This window comes from Jaculus jaculus, chromosome X, assembly GCF_020740685.1.
Source record: "Jaculus jaculus isolate mJacJac1 chromosome X, mJacJac1.mat.Y.cur, whole genome shotgun sequence".
Classification (NCBI taxonomy): Eukaryota; Metazoa; Chordata; class Mammalia; order Rodentia; family Dipodidae; genus Jaculus; species Jaculus jaculus.
In genome coordinates this window covers 122,902,915-122,926,014 of record NC_059125.1, presented here as the reverse complement: position 1 = coordinate 122,926,014, position 23,100 = coordinate 122,902,915, and the positions used below count along the sequence as shown (strand labels likewise).

Sequence of the window (23,100 nt, the reverse complement as noted above, 5' to 3'; positions counted from 1 at the left end):
TAAATAAATAAATAAATAAAAGTAAAAAGTTGAGAAGGAAATCCTGTCACAAGTTGAACCATGACCTAAGACTTTCCCATCTTCCTTCTCCTGGATATTTAACTTGTTTTCCTTATCCTTAGCAGAAAATGCTATCTCTGTTACACTTTACACTAGATTCATATGTGTTTTTTAATTACTTATGCATTGTTCTATTATGGGGATTTTGGCCTGCCTTTAGGTAACCTATATGTAAACACCCATTTAGTTTTAAGTAACTCTACTAGTCTTAGTTATACAGGATCTCCATCCTAGAGTAAGACTAACAAAATATCTACTGCCCCTCTCCACAGTGACAGTGAAGCATTAATCAGCAACAAAGACTATAAGGGAAGTAAGCTACATAGAAAAAAACTGACACATTTCTGATTTAATTGCTTGAAAGGTTAAAAAAACAAAATTCAAGATTTACTTTAAAGTAAACACAGTATTTCAACATTTGGAAACTTTATTGAATTTTTAATCATACAAGGCACACTAGTGCTAAACAGAGAGTGAGAGGGTGGGTAATTTCATATATGAATGCAGACATGAATGTCTTTCAGATTTCCCCCAACCCTTTTTCCTCCTTCCCTTTTTGCCATCATTTGACCTCTCTAGTTTGAGTGTGGAGGAAAACGCATTGCTCCAGAATTATAAAAGAAAAAGAATGGCAACAGTGGATGGGTGAATGTGAGAGGACAATTAAAAACAATTGGCATATTGGGAAACACATTGAATCTTGGGAGCTGAGATGGTATGAACCCTCTAGCACCAGAGCAAGCTAATCTTGGAGTATTCGTTGTGAAAGGGAGAGGTAGCCTTTGCCAATTATCCACAAAGTGCCTTGGTGCTCCCACTGGGAAAGAAACACGAGCCAAATTAACACTGTTGGCCATTCTCACATTCCTTGATGTCACCTCCATCATTACTCCTGATCTAAGATTTGGAAGATACGCAGGGCTTTGTTGTGGGCCCCTAGGTGGAAAAAACCCTTGACCTCCAGGAAAAGCCACATAAGGATGTGAATTGTTGCAAGCTCTCTCAGAGGGCCCACAATTGACTTTTGGGCCACTGACCATCTCTGGCAGTGTAGGGCTGCTAGAGACTTCCTGCGACATATTAATAGAATAGTGTTTCTTCTGGCTTTGGCTGTCTAGCCCCTCAGAGATGTTTATTTCTGCTGTTGCTAGGAGCTCTTCCTCAACAGCAGGTGTTAGGGTGAAAGGCTGTCTCAGAGGTCTCCGACCACCAGGAATGTAGGATCCTGGTCTTAGCACAGTGAAGGGAGGTCTCAGTGGAGCACGATGGTGACCCCAGGTCTCTTCATTATCATCATCATCCTTCAGCATGGGATTTGGACACTGGAGAGGCACACCATGGCACAGCTCCCTGTTTTCATTTTTGTCCACAGGTACCATTATAGATGAAGGGCTTTTACCTCCAAGCCTTGAAAAACCAGAAATTAAAGAGTTAATTAAAATAGAAGTATAATAGCCAGAACATATTTGAAATATATGATCCTTGTACAGCCTGGAACATGCTATCCTTCTAAATGTATCCTAAATACTCCTTAGCCTACTGACCCACTCGTAGGAAACTCTGAGTTAGACTACAGAATCACCATTAGGACTGCATTATGACCCTGTTTTACTATCTGTCCAACGCAGCAAAAAGCCTGCATGATCAAGTTTACATACTACCAGGCAGACAGAAATTATAGCATTTATGTCCTTGTAGGATCCATGACCCTTATACTCAGTGTTCAGATTTTGGCAGAAGCCTTTCTGAGAGTCTTCTGGGAGCAAAAAACAGATGTTTTTGCAACTTAAAAAAAAATGAAAAAAAAAGTTTAAAAGTTTAGTTATGTTAAACACTCAAGTTGCAGTTTATAAGGCATCAACTAATCAAAACAAACTTTCTTAAACTTTCCTTTGATTTAATCCATAACAGATCCTATTAAAGTTACAATTTTCTCATGGGTCTCATTTAGATCAGAGATTTATAACATTTATAACATTTCAAAATTACACTTAAAATCTTCATTAATCGTTACTCTCAAACCCACTGCTCTTATTACCTATATTTACCTCTTTTTAACTATTGCCTTCCATCCCCTTTAAAACACTTGTCTCTGCCCTAGTAACACAGTAAATTAATTCAAGTTTTTTCCCTTCAAATTTAAACAATTATACTCTGTTTTGTACTTACACATCGTCAGTACAAGCCATAGAGATACAGGATCAGGGTCACCTTCATGAAATCGCGGAGAAAACCAGCTGAACACCCAGAACCAGCACGACCAACTAGTCCGGAGAAGTGAGACTTCTGACCAAGAGGCTTGGCGACTGAAATGAATCCAGGGACCAACTGCTTTGTTGAAGTGGAGTTCTATTGGTGAGGTCATCAGTTGCTAGGTAAAGAAGGGGCAGAGGCAACAGGAAGGAGGGGAGAAATAAAAGCTAAGGCACTCTTTAAAGCTAAATGTGGAACTGTTTTCTGTGCAGTAGTAGATGGATAGTAAAGACATTATTTAAATAAACTGTTTCAGGCTACTTGGAAATATAAATTATATCCAAAAGTCATAGAACCAGGGTGAGGAGGGGGCTTCATGACTAAGTAAGCATGAGGGAACCTGAGTGGACCTGAGTGGACCTGAGTGGACCTGAGAGGACAGTAACCTCCAGAGTTCAATTGCCTCAGCACAGAAATAAATGGCTGGTCTTGGCCACACATGTCTATTTAAAAAAAAGAAAGAAAGAAAGAAAGAAAGAAAGATGAAAGAAAGAAAGAAAGAAAGAAAGAAAGAAAGAAAGAAAGAAAGAAAGAAAGAAAGAAAGAAAGAAAGAAAGAAAGAAAGAAAGAAAGAAAGAAGAAAGAAAGAAAGAAAGAAAGAAAGAAAGAGAAATCACGAAGGCACAATTTTTGTTAAAAATTATTTCTAAAATTCGTTTATAGGTTATATATAGATATAGATGTATTTTGTTACCAAATCTTGAATTGAAAACAGAGCTTGAGTACTATACAATGCTACATCTTATAATTTAAATGTCGAATTTGAAATGCATACTATGCGCTATTCATGTGTGGTAGAACAAAGCTTGGAGAGTTAAAATGTCATTTTCTGAAGATGAAAATCACTGCTAAGAATTATCTTGCCTATTGTTTTTGCCTAATTTGTATTTCTTATTTCATCCTGCTTTTTCTTTAGCTCATTATCTATGTGTATGTGTGTGTGTACCTCTTTATGTGTGTGTACTGTGTGCCTGCATGTAGAAGTGTTTGTGTGATTGTGTATTTCCTGTAATACAGCCCTAGAAATGCCTCTATAGGTGTGGAATAAAGATAAAGTCCATAACAGGCATCATAAATTTATGAATATTTGATCAGCTTTGGCCTTGTAACACTTTTACAGGAGGTACTTTTTGTTTTTCCAACATAAATTTCATATGCCTCCCCCACTTTAACCGAATGTACTTTCCTAACTCATATTTTCTACTGCAATTCTGCACATTAATTGCTGTGCAAATGCAATGGCCAAACCCTTATCTAGGATTTCAAATACTGTTGGTGGACAAAAGCATAAATTTCAACCATTTCTTCAAATGCATCTGAAATTCATGCTGTGCAGGCTAGACCTTGAAGAATGCCCTTTCTTTATCACAACATCAACATATGCTGCTATAATTCATCAATGGTATAGACTTTGCTTTTTCTAAAGGAAAGTTAACAAATGTTCAAACACTGTGTATGAGAGAAAGGAGAAGAGGGGGGAAAGTGTGAGATAACGATGTAAGGAAACTCACTGCTGTGAAGCAACACTACTCATCATGGGAATGACCTTTTGGATATTTCAGTTCACCTCTTCTTGCCAGGGTGCCTTGTCTGTCTATATACACTACTGAATGTTTTTATCTCATTGAAAGATGAAAGTAAAGCCAGGTGTGGTGGCACACGCCTTTAATCCAAGCACTCAGGAGGCAGAGGTAGGAGGACTGCTGAGAGTTGCATGCCACCCTGAGAACACATAGTGAATACCAGGTGAGCTTGGGCTAGAGCGGGACCCTACCTCGAAAAACCAAAATAAAAAAGAAAGATGAAAGTGGCATGTTCCCAACACATTAACCAGATGAACTTGTTCTTTTGCCTATCATAGTTCTTTATTAAGAAATCTTTTGACTCCCCAGCTTGTTTCTATACTAACTTCAATTTACTATGTTCATTTTCCACAAATAAAAGAAAACTTACCATAACCAGGAGAAAATGGATTATATATATATATATATCCATGTATTTACATGGGTTTTAATCCTGTATCCCCCAAGTCACACTAACATAAATAATTTACATATTAGAGAATGCATTGTTTCATCTGAATAATTACAATGAAACATCTAGAAATCTTTTAAGGCCTTTGTTTTTGTTTTCTCAGTAAGATATCACTTTAATTGTGTTTCATAGGGAAAAGGTTAATAAAAAGACAAGGTATGTGAAAATAGTGACTAAGTCAATGATACCCCAAAATTTCTAACACACTATCAGGTATGATTAAAAGTAAGGGCATTATCAGCCGGGCGTGGTGGCGCACGCCTTTAATCCCAGCACTCGGGAGGCAGAGGTAGGAGGATCGCCGTGAGTTCAAGGACACCCTGAGACTACAGAGTTAATTCCAGGTCAGCCTGGACCAGAGTGAGACCCTACCTCAAAAAAACAACAAAAATAATAAATAAATAAAAGTAAGGGCATTATGTTATATATGTTATATTTTGTTGTGTAACTTGTTTGTATGTGTACTTACAATTCATATTTATTGAATGCTTATTATATTCATTTGCTAGTGTCATAATTGTGGATTACCAAAAAATCTTATACTTAATACATATTTACTACAACAAATTTTCAAAGTGCTAGGGTGACATATAGTATCCATAAAATAATTCCAGTGGTATAAAATAATTGACATTTTATGTTATGAAATACATAATTGTATGTAATATACATAGTATAAGAAGTCAGATAAGACAAGAGTGGAAATTGAGAATAAGGGCCTATAATTATAGGCTAAGATAATTGATACATAGTTCAAGTAAAATTGGAGTTTTTATTATGATTTGAACACTGAATATTATATACATGAACAAAAAAGTAGAGGATTTATACCAATAGAAAATATGAATGGAGGAATGAAGGGGCACATGCAGTACTTGTTACTTGAGAATTTTAATTCAAACTAAGGCTTTTATTTGGCAGAGAAAGAAATATGAAGAGTTATTTGGACCCTCCAGAAATATATGTCAGTCAGATAATTAGTAAAGTATTACATATCATGACATATTTTAAACCATGAACAATTTAAAGGCAAACATGAAACTAGAATCACCTCATAAACTGTCTTCATGAAAGGAAAAAAGAAGCACTGGCCAGCCACATCAATGATTGACTAAACTTTGAAAGAGAAGTAATAAAATTTACCCTTTGCTTTTCCTTTCTTAACTTTAATGATTGTTATGGAAAGGGACAAATGGACAAGGGAACTTGATAAATTGTAAAAATGTAGCTTAGTTGTGAAGTGGCTATATTCTAAAGGAGTTGCATTGTCTATGGCCACTCCCCCATGTGCCAGCTACAGACATTACATTTAGTAGTTTTTGAAAATATTTTGATATGTAAGTTTCAATGTTGAATATGTATCACACAAGTACATGTTAGCTTTTAAATGGCAATTTTGGTGTCATTAAAATGTGATTGTTTTGCCAAACTCCCATTATTATTTTTTTTTTTCAAAGAAATCACAGGTGTGTAAGTGCTGGCAGCATATCATCTAAAGTATTCCTTTTCTATTTTATTTCATAAAATAATTCAGCAGATGGAAACATAACAGTCAAATTTTCTGTTTCAGTCAGACTAGAAAAGCAGTGATGAGAAGATTGCCACGTTGATCTCTCGGGAGGCAATTGTCAAAAAAAACCTAGTCATTAACTCGCATAAGTTTAGGAAACCTAAAAAATGCTCCTAGAATCTAGTCCAGTTATTTTTAGGGGTGTGTAGCTATTTAATTCAGCACATGAGTCTATAAAAATCATGAAAGCATGACATTAACCTAGAATCAGCCACAGAGCATTAGCCTGTTGTACTACTATAGGCAATAGTCTGTCCTCTCTGCTGCCAGCTGTCTTGCCACTTCAATGTGATGAAGGATGAGGCTGAACAGGCAAAAACTGGACTCTTACCACCACCAGAGTGCTTTGCTTCATGTTTAAAGTGTGTGGGGGGGTGGGTAAGATGAATAGCAATTAGTCCAGAAGGGGTTATTTCCTTGCACAAATCTTAAGGTGTCAGAAGTTCATTCCAAATATATTATTCTAATATACTTTGTCATTTAAAATATAATATATATCTTTCTATGTTTGTTCTCCTGATAATCAGAATTGGAAATTTAGCATCAATAGGGTAAGTCAGATGAGAATACAATGAAGAAAATAGATAAACATTTTAAAATATTTACTACGTACCAGTGTCTATCTGTGTTAGATATATTTACCTACTTATCACCAGTCTAACATCTAGCTGGTGGCTACCCAAGTAATAGTCACAGCAAACATTCAAGACAATTATTACTAATATAGCAATTTTCTAGATGGGAAAAAAGAGAGTTGGTGAAATCTAGTAGGAGTTTGCTATAGCCACTGAATGACTGATCATATTCAAAGACAGTTGATTTGACACAAGAGCACTTATTTATTCCATTTAACCACATAGCCATTGTGGTAGTTTGAATTTAATTTTCACCCATAGCCTGATGTGTTTTAGATTAAGATTCATACTGTATCCCAAGCTAGTGGAGCCTTTGGAAGGTGGCATCCTGCTAGAGGAAGTATCACTGTTGGTGAGACTTGAGATTTCATATTTTAGCCCCCTGTCCTAGTACTAGGAAATCATTCAGAATACTTCCATCCTGCTGATGTGGAGATGTGACCTGGCTCCAACTCAGACCACAAATTGATATTGCTATCATATAGATTGATACAGATACAGATAGAGGAAAAGGTAGTGCCATGTTAGAATTAATTGTTGGACAAATGAATTGACAATATATTTAATTTCATGAGCACTTGTTTTGAAAATTAAACCCTAATTTAAATGAATTGTTCTTGTTTACACTTAAGAAATCAGAAATCATGTTGAAAATACAGCAGTATATTAAAAATAAATTCTGTTTGCCAATTCATTAAGATATTTGGCTCTGGAATCAGAAGAGAACAGATCCACACTGTAATATGAGCATTACCACTTACAAACTAGGAATTATTAGGCTAGTTTCTTAACTTCTATGAACTTTATTCACCTTATCTATATAGTACAGTTATGTAGAAAATTATATTAAGAAATCATATATGTGTTGGATATTACATAGTAAGTGCATAAAAGACTGTCTTTTTCTTTAAACATGTTACTGTAGGTTTTTCTTAATATTTTATTTTTGTTTATTTGTTTGAGAGAAAGAGAAAAAAGGCAGAGAGAGAAAAGAGAGAATGGGCACACCAGGGCCTCCAGCCGCTGTAAACAATGATGCATGTGCCACCCTGTGCATCTGGCTTACATGGGTCCTGAGGAATGTAACTGCTAAGCCATTTCTCCAGCCCTAGTATAGATTTTCATATGTAAAAAAAAGGCATGATAATACTTTCCTTACTTCTTTCAGAGTGGTTGAGAGAATTAAATATGATAGTTACTTAAAAGTGGTTTGGAAAATGAAAAGAACTTCATACATGTTGAGTTAATATAACTGCGTATTTTATTTTTGTTACATGAAGAATGTTGACATATTTTAAATTGCAACCCATAGGTTGCACCTATAGAACACACATATAAGACCATTATTTATTTCCCAAAATGCTATGTTTGGGTATTAGCCACACTAGAACAATGTTGCAAATTCTTTAAAATTCCAATTGCTGGGCTGGAGAGATGGCTTAGCAATTAAGGCGTTTGGCTATAAAGCCTAAGGACTCAGGTTTGATTACCCACCTAAGCCAAATGCATAACGTGATACATGCATCAGGAGTTCATTTTCAGTGGCTGGAGGCCCTGGTACACCCTCTCTCTATCTTCTTCTCTCATTCTCTATCTCAAATAAATAAATAAATAAATAAATAAATAAATAAATAAATAAAATAATTTAAAATTTTCAATTACTGCTATATAAATCTCACGTACTATTATATTCAATAAAAGTATCTGTGTTTGAATAGAAATAGGCAGACTTTTTTTGTATTTGATTACATACCGAACTGATCTTCGTAATCTTGTATTTCACAGCAGAAATTATGAAAAAATCTCCTATGATGGTAAAAGAGAAAACCATGGGGTGTGAGGGGGAGAGGGTTACTTGGTTTCCTGACAGTGAGGATTTGATTGATTGATTTTTTTTTTTTAACCAATGACTAGTTCAGTTTCTTCAGAGAAAAAAAAAAAAATGATGTTCTCTCTCCCTAGTCATCCCAAACTCTTGCTCCCTTAGAGGAAGATTAATAATTTTATAGACTGACTGTAATTCAGTGTGCAGGAAAATTTGCTGATGAAACACCAAATTAAAATAATAATAAAAGTACCGTGCTTAATGCTTGTCTGAATTATTCTGTATGATCATGTTGCTAACATAAATGTTTATTTAAAGGCCCTGGATAAACAGAGGGCCCTGTGTTCATGTATTTAGAAATAAAGTCATTATTTATTTTTTAAAATACTTTAAGCCTTCCACTTGCAGTTTTTAGGACAACAAATTAACCTGTACATATATTTCAGAGGACTATACTCCGGAAGGCCAAGCAACTAGAAAAAGCATCTTAGACATTTCTACAGAGAAGGATCGCTGAGACAAAAGGACTGTCAGTTAAACAATCATCTAGACTGTGTTTTAGTCAGCAACACCCATCTTGAATATTCCTTAGACAGCTTGAGAAAGAAAAACAACTGGATACCAGCTAATTATTCCAGCTCCTGAAGCAGCCAGAAGGGATTATTGTGTTTGGTAGTAACGAACAAAGCGGCTGTGATTGGTTCTAGGGAGCAATTCTTTGGTCCAAAACTCAAGCCTTAGTGGCTATGATTGGTGCTGAGGCGCAATTCTGTGATTGTTTCACAAAAACACAAGCCTCAATCATTGTGATCAGTACTAAGAAGCAAGTTTATAATTGGTGTGAGTGGGTTCTAGCACGCCTTCTACTGCTTGCTGGCTACTTTGACTTAGTGAGTCAGTTGGAACTCTGGTGTAGCACTAGGTTGAATAAAAGGCTTCTCCCAAATGTTTGCCTAGTCCTCCTAGTAGTGTGGGCTAGCTGGTATCAAGAATAAGTAAAGAAAAAAGTGTAGCCAGAGACAGAAGCTCAAGGACAGAAATAGTAGAGTGGTAATGACAGGAATAGTTGCAGAAAGGGAAGACAGCCATCTTTTTGTCAGTTGGAAAAGCAGCAGCTGAGCTAAGTGTGACCCGGACAAGAAGTAGCAGAGAGTTGAGAATGAAGAAGGATAAAGTCATCAAGAAGACAGAGGATGGAAAGTACAAGCTCTGGTTGCCACAAGAGTTCCAGAGAGCTATCAAATTCTTAAGGCCAAGGATCTCAGACCATGAGCCTAGAGCTGTAACTCTCTCCATTGCTAATGGCCAAGCAATACCAAAACCTTACCCTTTATTGTCAGTTCTAGCATCAGTGTCTTCAAAGGCTTAGGATTCCTAGCTTCCTAGGTCCACCCAAGAATTGAAACACTTGATAGACTAAGTCCAAATACTTGAGGCATGTAGCACTATGAGGCACAACCTTTTGTGCTTTCCGAAGGTTTCTACTTGCCACTGCCAACCACTGAAGGAAATGGAAGCTTCCACAGAGCAACACTTGAAGAAGTTCTTTGCCAACCCAGTTTCTAGAGTAGAACAGAACCCCAATGAATTACCTAACATTCCACAAACCTCCAAATAGCATCCTAAGTTTTGAGTAGAAATGATGATCTCAAGCTGAAGAGATGGCTTAATGGTTAAAGGAACTTGCTTACAAAGCCTGATGGCCAGGGTTTCATTCGCCAGTACCCACAGAAGCCATATACATGAAAAGGCACATGTGTAGGGAGTTTGTTCGAAGTGTCTGGAAGCCCTAGCATACCTATACTCACTCTGTCTACTGTTCTCTCTCTCTCTCTCTCTCTCTCTCTCTCTCTCTCTCTCTCTCTCTATCTCTCTCTCTCTCTGTCTTTCTGTGTGTGTCAAATGAATAAATAATAATAATCATATTTCAAAGAAAACAGCTTTGAAAAAGAAATGGATGGAACAGTCTTCTAGAGCAGCAATTCAAAAGTGTGATCTGAGAAACATCTGTCATTCAGATCTTTTCAGAAGGTCCACATATTCAGAATAGTGCCATTATATACAGATTTTATTTGTTTATTCCTTCTTACATTTTCCTGAGTATAACATGCACATTCTTGTGTTATAAGCGTTTATATTTTAATTTTAAATATGGTAAATATCAGCAAGCATAATCTTTCCGAACAAAAACTCTCTTAAGTCCTGAATGTCTTCAATATAAAATTGTCTTAGAATTAAAAAAATAGAATGTTTTCCTTTCAATAAGGACAGTATCAAATATTCAATATTTAATTTAAATGACAAAGGTTGCCCTCAGATCTCCAAAAAAATCCCTAGCAATTGTTATTTTTGGCTTCCTTTTCAGAAATCTACCAGATAAAAGGGAGTAGGCCCACACAATTCAACAAGCACTTATTGAATGTTTATTACATTATTGATGCTATGGAGGCGAATGTAAATAAGATTAAAATATGTTCTAACTAGAGCTTATGTGTATTTGAGGAAAAATTAAATCACCTAGGAAAATGCATTATTATTATTATTATTCAATGTTGATATACTTTTCCACAAAAAAATAAGCTAAAAGCAGAGATGGGTGAGAGGTAAGCACTTTAATCATAGAGTTGTTACCAAAGCATGGTTTCAAAATCAGAGTTTTTCTTTTTAAAGAATTGTATAGCCACAGCCAAGTCATTTTTGTACACTTTGGATGTTGCATTTTTTTCTTGGCCCTGTTTTATATATTTTTAAGTAGTCAGATTATTTTGAAATGACAACCATTATGTCGAAATGACAGCCATGTGCCAAGATTCAAGTGATGTCTAGGGAGCACGAGATAATAAGGCATATGGAATGTCCAGTTGCTGAACTGCTAGAGCTGAACTTTGTATCCTTCTTGGAAAGCATCCAAGCTGTTGCAGAGAATGAATCATCTTTTCTCTATTATGTGGTGGCAATATTTTTAATAATTTGATTTATTATTAATTTCATTTTTAAACTTATTTTTTTACAATTTTCAAACATGTACATAGTGTTTTAAATTAAACTAATGATGACTGTGTTCTGTCAAAACTAAATGAAACTAGGAGTATTTTAAAAATAAATAAATCAGACTTTATTTTTTCAATAAAAAAAATCACCTCTATTACTAACTCAGATCCATTCAGCTCTATTAAGAAAGGTACTGAAAGAATTTTTTCTCTAGGCACTCTACCTAACCAATTGAATGAATACAATTTCTATGTGCTTATGGTACACTGTATTGTATAATTGTTTGGTTTCCACAAACAAAAGTAATAATTCAGATTTCTTGCCCTCCCCATTCTGTATTTCCCAGAAACAGTCACTGGATTTGAAGAAACAGCAGGGGAATGAAGTTTTAATTATGCAAATATGGAAAAGAATCAAAGGGGGTGCATACCGACGTAGATTTGATAAAAACTCAGCCTGCTTTTCAATCTTTAGTGCTTGACACCAAATTAAATTTCAGCTAATATTTAGTAAGAGGATTACAATATTTAAACAAATAATAACTTTACATAGCAAAACCTAATTATATTTGTTTAGCCTTGTACTTAGTGTCACTTGCAGAAAAGAGGTTTTGACTGCCAGTATAAGTGCTCCGTATTCCTCAAATCACATGCTCTGATATTTGTTAAGAAAGGATACATGCTAGATTCACTACCTTTTAAACCCAAACTGAACTATGATGCATTAATCTGTCATTTTTATTACTGTTAATAGGTGAATTTGCACATGATGCCATTTAACCTTTTGTTACAAAAAATACAGTACAAAATTAATTTCAAAATTCTTGAGAATGTAATATAGTTTAACTATAAATTCATTTCATGGCATTAACTTGACAACATAAAGGAATACACCATCATAATAGTGAAGAAATTGTAATAAAAGGAAAATTGATGTTTTAGTCTTTAATATATAAATGGAAAAATGCTAATAAGTAAATGTGCCATCATATGCCACCTCTAAGCTTAATATGAACAGTAATATAATAATATGTATATGTCATATATATCAAATGTTGAACAACTCACAATAGTTTGGTTTTAGTAGGTATCCAAAAACATGTCATACACTTTATTTATCTAACTATTATGATCCAAAAGCTGTAACTGAAATAAAGAACATGTGATTATCACTGGACTATACAATGAAATTCTAAATTGTCTTCCCACTTTGGGAGGAAATGAACAGTGAGTTATACTACTAGAACTATGCCCAAAACTTTGATAGTTTTAAAATGATCTCAAATAGACCTTTCATGCTTTCTAACCAAGAACAAATATGCATAGATAGATAGATAGATATCATTCTTGAAAACTTAGCTTAAGCAACACCTTTTAAAATTACTCTGATTGGGCTGTAGAGATATTTATTGGTTAAGGTGCTTGCCTGCAATGCCAAAGGACCCAGGTTTGATTACCCAGGACCCATGTCAGCTAGATGCACTAGGTGATGCATGCATCTGGAGTTCATTTGCAGCAGCTGAAGTCCCTGATGCACCCATTCTCTCCCCCCCACTCTCCCACAATACTCTACTGAAAATTTTGAAAAGATTGCTACTGACCCATTAAATACCCCAAACTATTTTACATACAAATACCAGGAGTAAAATAAAGTACTGGGATTGGAAGTGACTTTCAATGTAAAATGTATGCCTTTCCCAATATTTCTGTAAAAAAAATAACTACATTCTCCTTGTTGGCATCTGTGAGATCATTTAGGACCTAGCAGACAGGAAGAGAAAATATTAAGAATAACCATACATCAAACCAAACTACACTAAAAAGTGAAAATATCAAATGTTGTATTCCCTCTTGTCTTGTTAGAGTTTATAGTACAAGCTCCTCAATTGTTTATTGTGTGGTTTATCTCCATTGTTTCAGAACTTAAAATAATACTAAATCACTAAGGAATTGGAAAGATTTTGAAGAAGGTAAGAGTGTTTGCTGCACAAGCATGAAGGCCAGACCTGAGACCATCTGAGTTTTATATCCACCACTCACATGAACACCTGGGACATGCCTATGCATTCCTGTAACCCCATTTAAAAAATATTTATTTACTTATGAGAGAGAAAGATAGAGAGAGAGAATAGGCACACCAGGGCCTCTAGCTACTGCATACGAATTCCAGACACATGTGCTCCCTTGTGCATCTGGCTTATGTGGGTCCTGGGGAATTAAACCCAGGTCCATAGGCTTTACAGGCAAATGCTGTAACTGCTAAGCCATTTCCCTAGTCCCCTATAAACAAATTTCTAAGGGAGGTGGAAATCTGAGAGCAAGAGAGCTCACTGACTGGCCAGTCATTCTGGGAATGACAGATCTAGGATCACTGGAGATCCAGTGTCAAAGAAACAACTGGGGAGAACTATAGAGGAAGTCACCTACATTCTCCTCTGGCTTCTGCACATTTGTGCATGAGTTGTGCACATATGTACACATCATACACATAATAAACTAAATGAATAAATACAATTAAAACTCCACTGAATTACAAAGGGAAAAAATGAATACTATTTGGTGAAAATTGACACCATATTCAATAGTGAAACTCATCACAACCACTTAGTTTTTTCTAAATTCTAGATTATTAAAACTTTTAGCCACTTAGTACTATGTTGTCCTGTTTTGTTAATGGAATGTTCTAGATGTAAGAATAGATTAAATTTAGTATGCATAAAGTAAGTCTTTTTTAGCCCTATCAGTTTTACCCTTTTACAGAATGCAAGCAGTGAACAAGAAAACACAAAACCAAATTCATGGGAAATGGCAGCTATGAGTGCTATTCTAATAACTAAAAGAAAATGTCGAAATGCCCTAACAGGTCTAATAAAATCTATTGACATAATCACTTATCAGATCATTGGAGATGGAGGCATGGGTATCCAGAGTTCAAAGTCATCTTCTCCTAGTAACATAATGAATTAAAGCTGGCTTGGTCTACCTGAGACAATACCTCAAAGTAAAGCAAAAGAAATAAAACAGTAGTGCCTCAGGAATTACCTTTGTAAATTTGCACATTTATATAGCAAATGCTGGCTTCCTAGGTTGCAATATGTGATAGTGATTAAGGAATTTTGGAATTCCTCTGCCAATGTATCAATATATGCCAAGAGACTGAGCATTCTGAGATGTTCCTAGATCTTTTTCTAGGAATTTGAAGAATGAAATCCACAGACTAGAGAATAAGGCTTAGAACAAGGTTATTATAACCTAAAGCTTTAGATTGCTGGTGAGAAGTGGGGGCTTAAGGAAGAAACATGGAGCTACTGCCCAGGGAGACAAAAGTAGGATTGAAAAACCCAGAACAAGGCTAAAGATACTGTTTAGTGGTTAGTGCACTTGCCTGGGAAGCCCAAAAAGTCAGGACTTGAATCCACATAAGAAAGATGCACAAGGTAGCACATGTATCTGGAGTTTGTGTGCAGTGCCTGGAGACCCTGGCATGCCCATTCTATCCCTCTCTCTCTGTCTCTCTAGCTCTCTGTCATAAAAAAAATCAAATAAATTAAAACCCAGAACATAAGAAGGCAGAGCTCTTGCCCAGAGATGCAAGAGGGGTGTGAAATGCCCACCTTGAGACTCAAGCTGGTGTTTTATTTCGTTGTTTTTTTTTTGTTTTGTTTTGTTTTGTTTTTAACCTTATGAGTGTGCAGCTGGTTTAGCCAGTTTAGTCTTGATGCCAGGAGTCTGAGGTCACGAATTTTGGAAAAAGGGCAATCTTAAAATCTTAATTCTTTAGGGGAGGCATGGAATGACTCCCTAAGGACAGAGATAAGGAAAAGTCCAGATCCCTCTGAAGTTTCTGCCATGTAGTAAAGTGTAATGACCTACATTGTCCCCTCTAGGCCCAAAGACAATTCCCACATTGAGCCTAGAGAAAATTATTCACTGTGGAGATCCTGCCACCCTAAACTGCCTAGCCAATTTCTGTTTTCTATGCTATAGTAGTTTAAATGTAGAATGACCACCATAGCCTCATGTATTTTTGATTAAGCTTCCTACTTATCAACTTATTCCTCCACTGGTGAAGCCTTAGCCTTTAGGAGGTGGAGATTTACTAGAGAAGGTGTGCTGCGGGAGAAGTACCTTCAGCTTGATTAGTCCAGTTCATTGTTACCTGATCTAGTTTACACTTGCTGATCTCTCTCTTTCTCTCTCTCTCTCCCTCTCTTTAGCTTTCTGTTTCTCCCTAGCTCTCCCTCACCTACTGAAATGTAAATTTGTGAGCCCGTTATGCTTTTCTCCTGTGTGATTAAACCTTTCAAAAATATATGCTTAAAAGGAACCCTTCTCTACAATGATCTGCTTCTGGTTGGGTGATTTGTCCGAGGAATAACTAACTGGTATCCTTTAAGAATTAAATCAAGGGGGTTCCAGTTAAGATGGAGTCCACCTAAATATGCTGCAACTCTCTGGAAGGAGAAGCAAGTATCAAGCGGTCACCGGGTATTTTAGAGGAGAGCAATCCCTAATAGATCGCCAGTGGGAAGGAGAAGAGAGGCAAAAAAAAAAAAAGGAATTGGCTGATTCCTACTCTCAGGTAATCCACCAGACCCCAATCCCTGGAAACATCCATTCTAGCCAGAGTCCCACCGTCATGCTACTCTAGCACTAACTGCAGGCAAGGAGACCAGACCAGCAGTTGCACCTGCGCCACCCCCCCACCACAAGCGTCCTCAGATTTCCCCCACCTCCCAACGCTGTCCCTCTCCACTCTACCCTCAACCCAGTGACAATGGAACCACTCCGCTCCATCACTCCACTTCGACCTGGCCCACTCGGCCCCGCCACCCTCACCCATGACTTGGAGCCCCAACAGCTACCCCCAACTTCCACCCTGCTGGGCCCCCAAACCCTCCCCCCTCCAACCAAGATATATGACCACTCCGCTCCCCCCATGCCCACCCCTCCCAACCCCCAGCAACTTTGGACATCCTCGGCACCACCCTTGTGACTATGGAGCCACTCAACCTGTCTGGGCCCCAGCGACTTTGACTTCCAACACACTACTTTGAACACACTCAAAACCACCCACCCCCGACCCCCCTCAGCCCCGCCGTCCCCCCTGCCCCACACCACACCCCCATGACTTCCAACCGCCCCACATGTCCCTTCCCCCATGAAATCAGACAAGCTTGGTGCAGCCCCCACCCCCACCACTTGGGACTCCCCCGCCCAGTGACGTTGGCCAAGCCAGCTCAGACCCGCCTCCACCCAAATGACTTCAGACAGAATGGATTCAGAGAGAATAGGCCTGGAATTCATCCCAGTCCCAGCCCTTTCCATACCCCAACCCACAACCCCCCTTGTGATTTCAAGTATGATAGGCCCCGCCCTCTTCCCCCATGTGACTTCAAAGCTCAGCTCTCCCCTGTCCCTGTAACTTTGGCACTATGCTCTGACATGCCTGCCCCTGGATTTAGACCTGACTCGCTCTGCCCGCCTCCCCCACCCCGTGACTTGTAAATATTGGGCCACTCCAGTGGGCACACTTGGAACCACATACATCGCTGCCCCGCCCTCCCCCTCTCGCACACGCCCCTTTCCCCCAACTCGAATTCAGACCAGCTGTGCTCTGCCCTGCACCATATCAGCAATTTCAGACATGCTAGGCCCCACCTTCCTCCCCCACCCACAATTTAGGGCCACTCTGCTCCCCCTCCCTCCACCCTCACGACTCCAGAACCATGCTCAGCCCTGCCCACCCCTTGACTTCAACCTGCCCTGCTTGGCCCTGCCCCCCTCCCCCCATGACTTGACCCTCCAACACCCTGTCTCCGGCCCTTAACATTGGACATGCTGCTCTACCCCTCCCATGAGCCCTCACTATGGAGCAGCTAGGCCATTCCTCCTGCACCCCTCCCCAGTAAATTTAGACCTGCTCCACTCTGCTTTGCCTTACCCACTGCCCCTGCAATTTCAGATTTCAGTCATGCTAGGACCAGCACCCGCCTCTGCAACTTCAGACTACTCCTCGCCACTCGGCATTGCCTGCATCTCTCCAATCTCCTTGACTTTGTACACCCCATGTGGACCTGCCAAGCAACTTAGGACCCACCCCACTCTTTCATGCCCTGGTGGGTACCTCCCCGGATCCCCCACAACTTCAGACCCACTTGGCCCCGCCCCTACCCTCAAGACCACCCCCATCCCCGCCCCTGCATGACTTTGATGTCCCCCTGACTTTGAACTTGCTTGTACCGAGCCACCCAAGCCCCCGTGACTTTGTACATGCTAGGGTCCACCCCCTAAAACTTTGGACCCACTCTGCTCACCTCTCCCCCACCCACAAGACTCCTGGGACCACGCTCTGTCTTGATCATTCCGGGACTTCATCCTGCCCTGCTCAGCCCAAGCTCCCCCTTCCTCCCCCACCAACTTGCTCCGCCTCGCCCCTCCTGCTCCCATGACTTTTAGCCCTCTTTTTTTTTTTAATTTAAGTTATTAGTTTTCTTTTCAGTAAATACAGGCAGTTTGGTGCCATTATTTAGGCTCATCTGTGTTCTACCCCCTCCCATTAGACCCTCCTTGTTAATGAAAATGGGTCGTGCATTGTGGAGTTAGCCCTGAGTTATTGGTATGATAAATGTCTCTGCATATCATGACCCAACATATGACTCTGACATTCTTTCCACCCCCCTCTTCCGCAAAATTTCCCTGAGCCATGTTGGGTTCATTTTTGGTCTGCTTCAGTGCTGAGGTGTTGGGGGCCTCTGAGGCTCTGGCTCTCTGATTTGGTAGGAGTTGATTTTTCTCTGCGTTTGATCTCCTTCCCCTTTGTGCTGGTATCTGGTTCACAGGAAAACATCACCCTTGCTTGTTTCACCAGTTGTCCTTAGTTTCAGTGGGCCCCTTTTGAGGTATATTGGGGCAGCTTTCTTCTTAGGATCTGCATCTATCTGGAAAAGAGAAGCAGATTCTCCAACAGAGAGTAAGTTAGCACCCGGAAAATTGAAATAACACTTTTTTGATAGACAGTATGGTAGGTTTAGGCACTCTTATACCCCGTGATTGATGGTAGCTTGATATTGTAGAGTGGGCTTGTGTTTGGGTATGGTTCTGACTTGTTTCCCAGCTCCATCTATGGGTCTAGTACTACAGAGTGGGTCAGTTAGCCAAATCAAGAGCAATTGATTCCTCACCATGGCTGTGTACCACTATTGCACTTGTGTGGGTATCACATCAGGTTATTTGTTGCTAATTAGGTTAAACAATGTGTTGCTTGGACAGATCTTGGTCATTTCCCCCAGTCGCCTATGTAGAACCTTCTGGCACTAGACACACTGACTGTCTGGGGACTGACTCTCTTCTGGCTTCCAGCCATGTCATTCCATTTTATGCATCAGCTGCATATGGAGTCTTCAGCAATAGGGTCTTACCACTGGCCTTTGGTGGGTCATCAAGTACTCTGACAGAAGTCTGTCATTGTTTTTGGGAAACCTTGTAGGTTTCTCTGATCAAAAGCTCATTGTGGATGGTAGGCCCAAGCTGGAAGTGGGGGTTACAGGTCAGTGTCCACTAAGAAATTGAGGAAAAAGATAACTCATATACAAGAGTTAGAGAGGAAAGAGATAGAGGGGAGAGGGGGAGAGGGAAGATGTAGGAGATTTAGGTCAGTTTTGATCCTACCCTCTTCAGTGTCTTGTGGTTCAGGTGTTTCCTGTAAGGGTCTAGTGAAGGTTCAGCCATTTGGTCTGTCTTTTAGGAAGTAGAATTTTATGGTACCATTGCCGTCTGGGTCCGGATTACTGTTTTCCACCCTTTGATTCCCTCCCCGCCCTCCCATCCATCTTATTGTCTAGTCCATGAGGTGCTTGCTGGGTATGTAAGGCATCTTGGGCAGATTCAGGTTAGGTGTTGCAGATGAGTGAGACTATGTGTCCATTTTTTTTCTGTGATTGGGTAAGTTCACTGAGAATGATCTGTTCCAGGTTCAACCATTTTTCCTCAAATTTCTTTATGTCGTTTTTTCTTACTGCTGTATACAATTCCATTGTGTAGATATACCACATCTTTGTTATCCATTCTTCTAATGATGGACATCTGGGTTGATTCCAGCTTTTAGCTACTACGAATTGAGCTGCTACAAACATGGTTAAGCAAATATCTCTGGCCTTTGGTTTGAAGGTTTTAGGGTAGATGCCCAGTAATGGTATAACTGGGTCTGTTGGTATTTCTGTAGCCAGATTTTTCAGGAGTCTCCATATTGCTTTCCAAAGTGGTTGTACCATCCTGTATTCCCACCAACAGTGAATGAGTGTCCCTGCTTCTCCACATTCTCGCCAGCATTTATTTTCATTTGACCTTTTGATGTTGGCTATCCTTATTGGGTTAAGGTGGAATCTCATAGTTGTTTTAATTTGCATTTCTCTGATGATTAGGGATGATGAACATTTTATTAGGGATGTGTTTGCCATTTGTATCTCTTCCTTTGTGAATTGCCTGTTTAACTCTGTGCCCCATTTTGTGAGTGGAGTATTTGTCTTCTTACTGTTTAGACTTTTGAGTTATTTGTAAATTCTAGAGATAAGGCCTCTATCAGTTGGATAACCTGCAAATATTTTCTCCCATTCTGTGGGTATTCTATTGGCTTTGCTTATTATATGCTTGTCTGTAAAGAAACTCTTCAGCTTCATATGATCCCAATGGTTGAGAGACTGTTTAAGAACTTGAGCCACTGGGGTTTTATTCAGGAAGTCTTTTTCCATTCCTATATCATGGAAAGTACTTCCTAAATTTTCTTCCAGTAGTTTTAGAGTTTCTGGTCTTATGTTGAGGTCTTTGATCCATTTGGATTTGAGTGTTGTGCATGGTGAAATGTGTGGATCAAGTTTTAGTTTCCTGCATGTGGTTACTTTTAACCCTCTTGTCCCTGCCTCCCTCCCCTTGTGATATCACACTGCTCCACTTGCACCTTGCCCACCTGGGAATTCAGAAGCTCGGGCCCCTACCCTGCCCACCTATCCCCAGCCCCTCAACTTTTGAGACACTAGGCTCCACCCCTCCCCCTCATCTTCACACCCTCTCTGCACACCCCGCCCTTGCCCCATGACTGCAGAACTGCGCAGACCTGCTCTGCCCCGCTCCCCCAGAGCCTAGATAACCCCTCTGCTTGGCCCCTTCTTCCCCATGACTTCATATATGCTCTACACTGCCCCTTCCCCACCCTTCCCCACCTTCTGGCCCTGCTTCCCTTCCCTGGTGACTTTGGACATGCTCTGCTAAGTCCCACACCCCTGCGACTATGGACCTGCTAGGCCCCTCTGTGGTAGTTTGATTCAAGTGTCCCCCATAAACATAGGTGTTCTGAATTCTAGGTTTCTAGCTGATGGAGATTTGGGAATTAACACCTCCTGGAGGTGGTATATTATTGGGGGTGGGCTTATGGATGTTATAGCCAGTTTCCCCATGCCAGTCTTTGGTGCATTCTCCTGTTCCTGTTGCCCACCTTATGTGGGCCAAGGAGTGATGTCCACCCTCTGCTTGTTCCATCATTTTCCCCTGTCATCTTGGAGCTTCCCCTGGAGCCTGTAAGCCAAAGTAAACCTCTTTTTCTCACAAGCTGCTCTTGGTTGGATGATTTATACCAGTACTGTGAACCTTACTGCAAGACCTGCCCACCTCCCCTGGCATTTCAGGCCCACTCCACTCCTCCACTCTTACTTCGGACACACTCAGTCCTGCCTGTGTGTCCCGCCCTCCCCCCACTTAGGGGCCCCCGCCCCTCTGGCCAAGACCCTGTCCCAGAGACTTTGGACACACTTGGCCTCACCGCTACAACATAGGATAGGTTTGCCCCCCCCCCCAATTGGACCTGCTGGCCCCGCCACTCCCAGTTGGGACAGGCTCGGTTGGGCATAATGTTTCTTAGTTGGTATGGAAATGCTGATGTAGTTAGAGAGAAAACATTTTTCTGGTATTTCACAAGTGTTCCCATAGTTCTCAGTGATGAAGACCTCAGTTCAAAAGAATTGGAATCATGATTAATATACCATCTTTTCACATTTTTAAATCATTAAATATTTATTGAAGACATTCTATGAATTAGCCATTTTTTCTGCCTCTATTTTGATGTACAACTCTGACAAAGCCCTGCTCTAATGAACCTAAATATTCTTGAGTGTGGATCTGATTAGGTGTAGGAAACCTGGTCACTTTCACAAATTTCATAGAATATAAACAAACAAAAAAAAACTTTCAGAATACAATTATATTAAAGTTGCAATAAGTAACAGATAAAAGATTATGACCAAGTGTATAGAAATCCAACAATATAGTCATTAAATCCTCAATCAAGTTAATGACAGATGGTTCAAAGAATGTCACAAGATAAATTTTATTTCAACTTTTGAAATTAAATTCTACTTCCAGGGTTAGGGAGATTTCTTAGTGGTTTGGGAACTTCTCTGCAAAGCCTAAGGACCCAGATTCAATTCCCTAGTACCCATATAAGCCAGATTCACAAGGTGGCATGTGTATCTGGAATTCATTTGTAGTGGTTGAAAGGCCCTGTTACACCCATTCTCTTTTTCTCTCTGCCCCTCTTTCTTTCTCTCAAATAAACGAGTAAAATATTTTAAAAATTCTACTTCCAACCTGCAATGTAACCAAAGCAGTTTTTAGTTGCAACTTTGCATTTTAAGGTCTTTTGATCAATAGTGGTGATCCTGCTTTCTGGTATAAGTGTTTTGTAACTTCCTTTCTTCCATCTTAGCTGAAAAGGGTAGAGTTATCTAATTATATTGACCATTTTACTAGATTTCCAATATATTATCCTCCTTTCAATTTCATGGATTCTTCATATCATTTCTAACCCACTATCAACTTATGTTAGTTTTACATTGCCTGTTTTATAAGGTGAAATACTAGTCTTTCTTCCATGTTGAAAGAGAAAAAGTATTTGAATAACCCTATGCTTACATTATATTTTGCTAGAACTAATTCTGCAAATGAAAAATTACCAAAGTATATAGACAAATTACACATATAGTATGTGTGTGTACAGGTCTGTTCTTAAAAAGTTTATTCAGGGCTGGAGAGATGGCTTAGCAGTTAAGTGCTTGCCTGTGAAGCCTAAGGACCTGGGTTCGAGGCTCGATTCCCCCAGGATCCACATTAGCCAGATGCACAAGGGGGTGAACGTGTCTGGAGTTAGTTTGCAGTGGCTGGAAGCCCTGGCGCACCCATTCTCTCTGTCTATCTGCCTCTTTCTCTCTCTCTCTCTCTCTCTCTCTCTCTCTCTCTCTCTCTCTCTCTGTCACTCACAAATAAATAAATAAAAATTAACAAAAAAAAATTTTAAAGTTTATTCTGTGATAATAGATTTATCTCCTTTTATCAATAAAGGCATCTAGCCCTTTATTATTTGAGATGTACTTTAGCATCATTTTTAATATAATTTTATTAAGTATTTTCATATATGAACATACTATAAATTGGTCATATTTTCATCAGGCTATCCTGTTTTGTGCCCTTTCCTCTTCTGTCATTCTGATGAGGATCCTCTTTGGGGGTATATTGGTAATCACTGCATTGTGAAGTTTTTGTGTTGGGAGGACATACCCCATAGTACACCTTCCTATCCTGTGGCTCTTGTTCTTTCCACCCTTCTTCCAAAGTATTCCATGAGCCTTAAGGACAGAATATGTTAGAAATCTCCTTCAGTTTCAAGCTCTGGGCAGCGTTTTATTT

General features: G+C 39.3%; 1 protein-coding gene across 1 annotated transcript; it reads right to left on the bottom strand.

The window, feature by feature from the left end:
* Nucleotides 1-547: 547 nt before the first annotated feature.
* On the bottom strand, nucleotides 548-2,387 carry Prr32 (proline rich 32). The gene is made up of 2 exons (XM_004653789.2): nucleotides 2,230-2,387; nucleotides 548-1,467 (listed from the first exon to the last, which is right to left on the bottom strand). The coding sequence occupies exons 1-2, from the start codon at nucleotides 2,247-2,249 to the stop codon at nucleotides 636-638; spliced, it is 852 nt and encodes a 283-aa protein (XP_004653846.1). The 5' UTR covers nucleotides 2,250-2,387; the 3' UTR covers nucleotides 548-635.
* Between the last annotated feature and the right edge of the window lie 20,713 nt (nucleotides 2,388-23,100).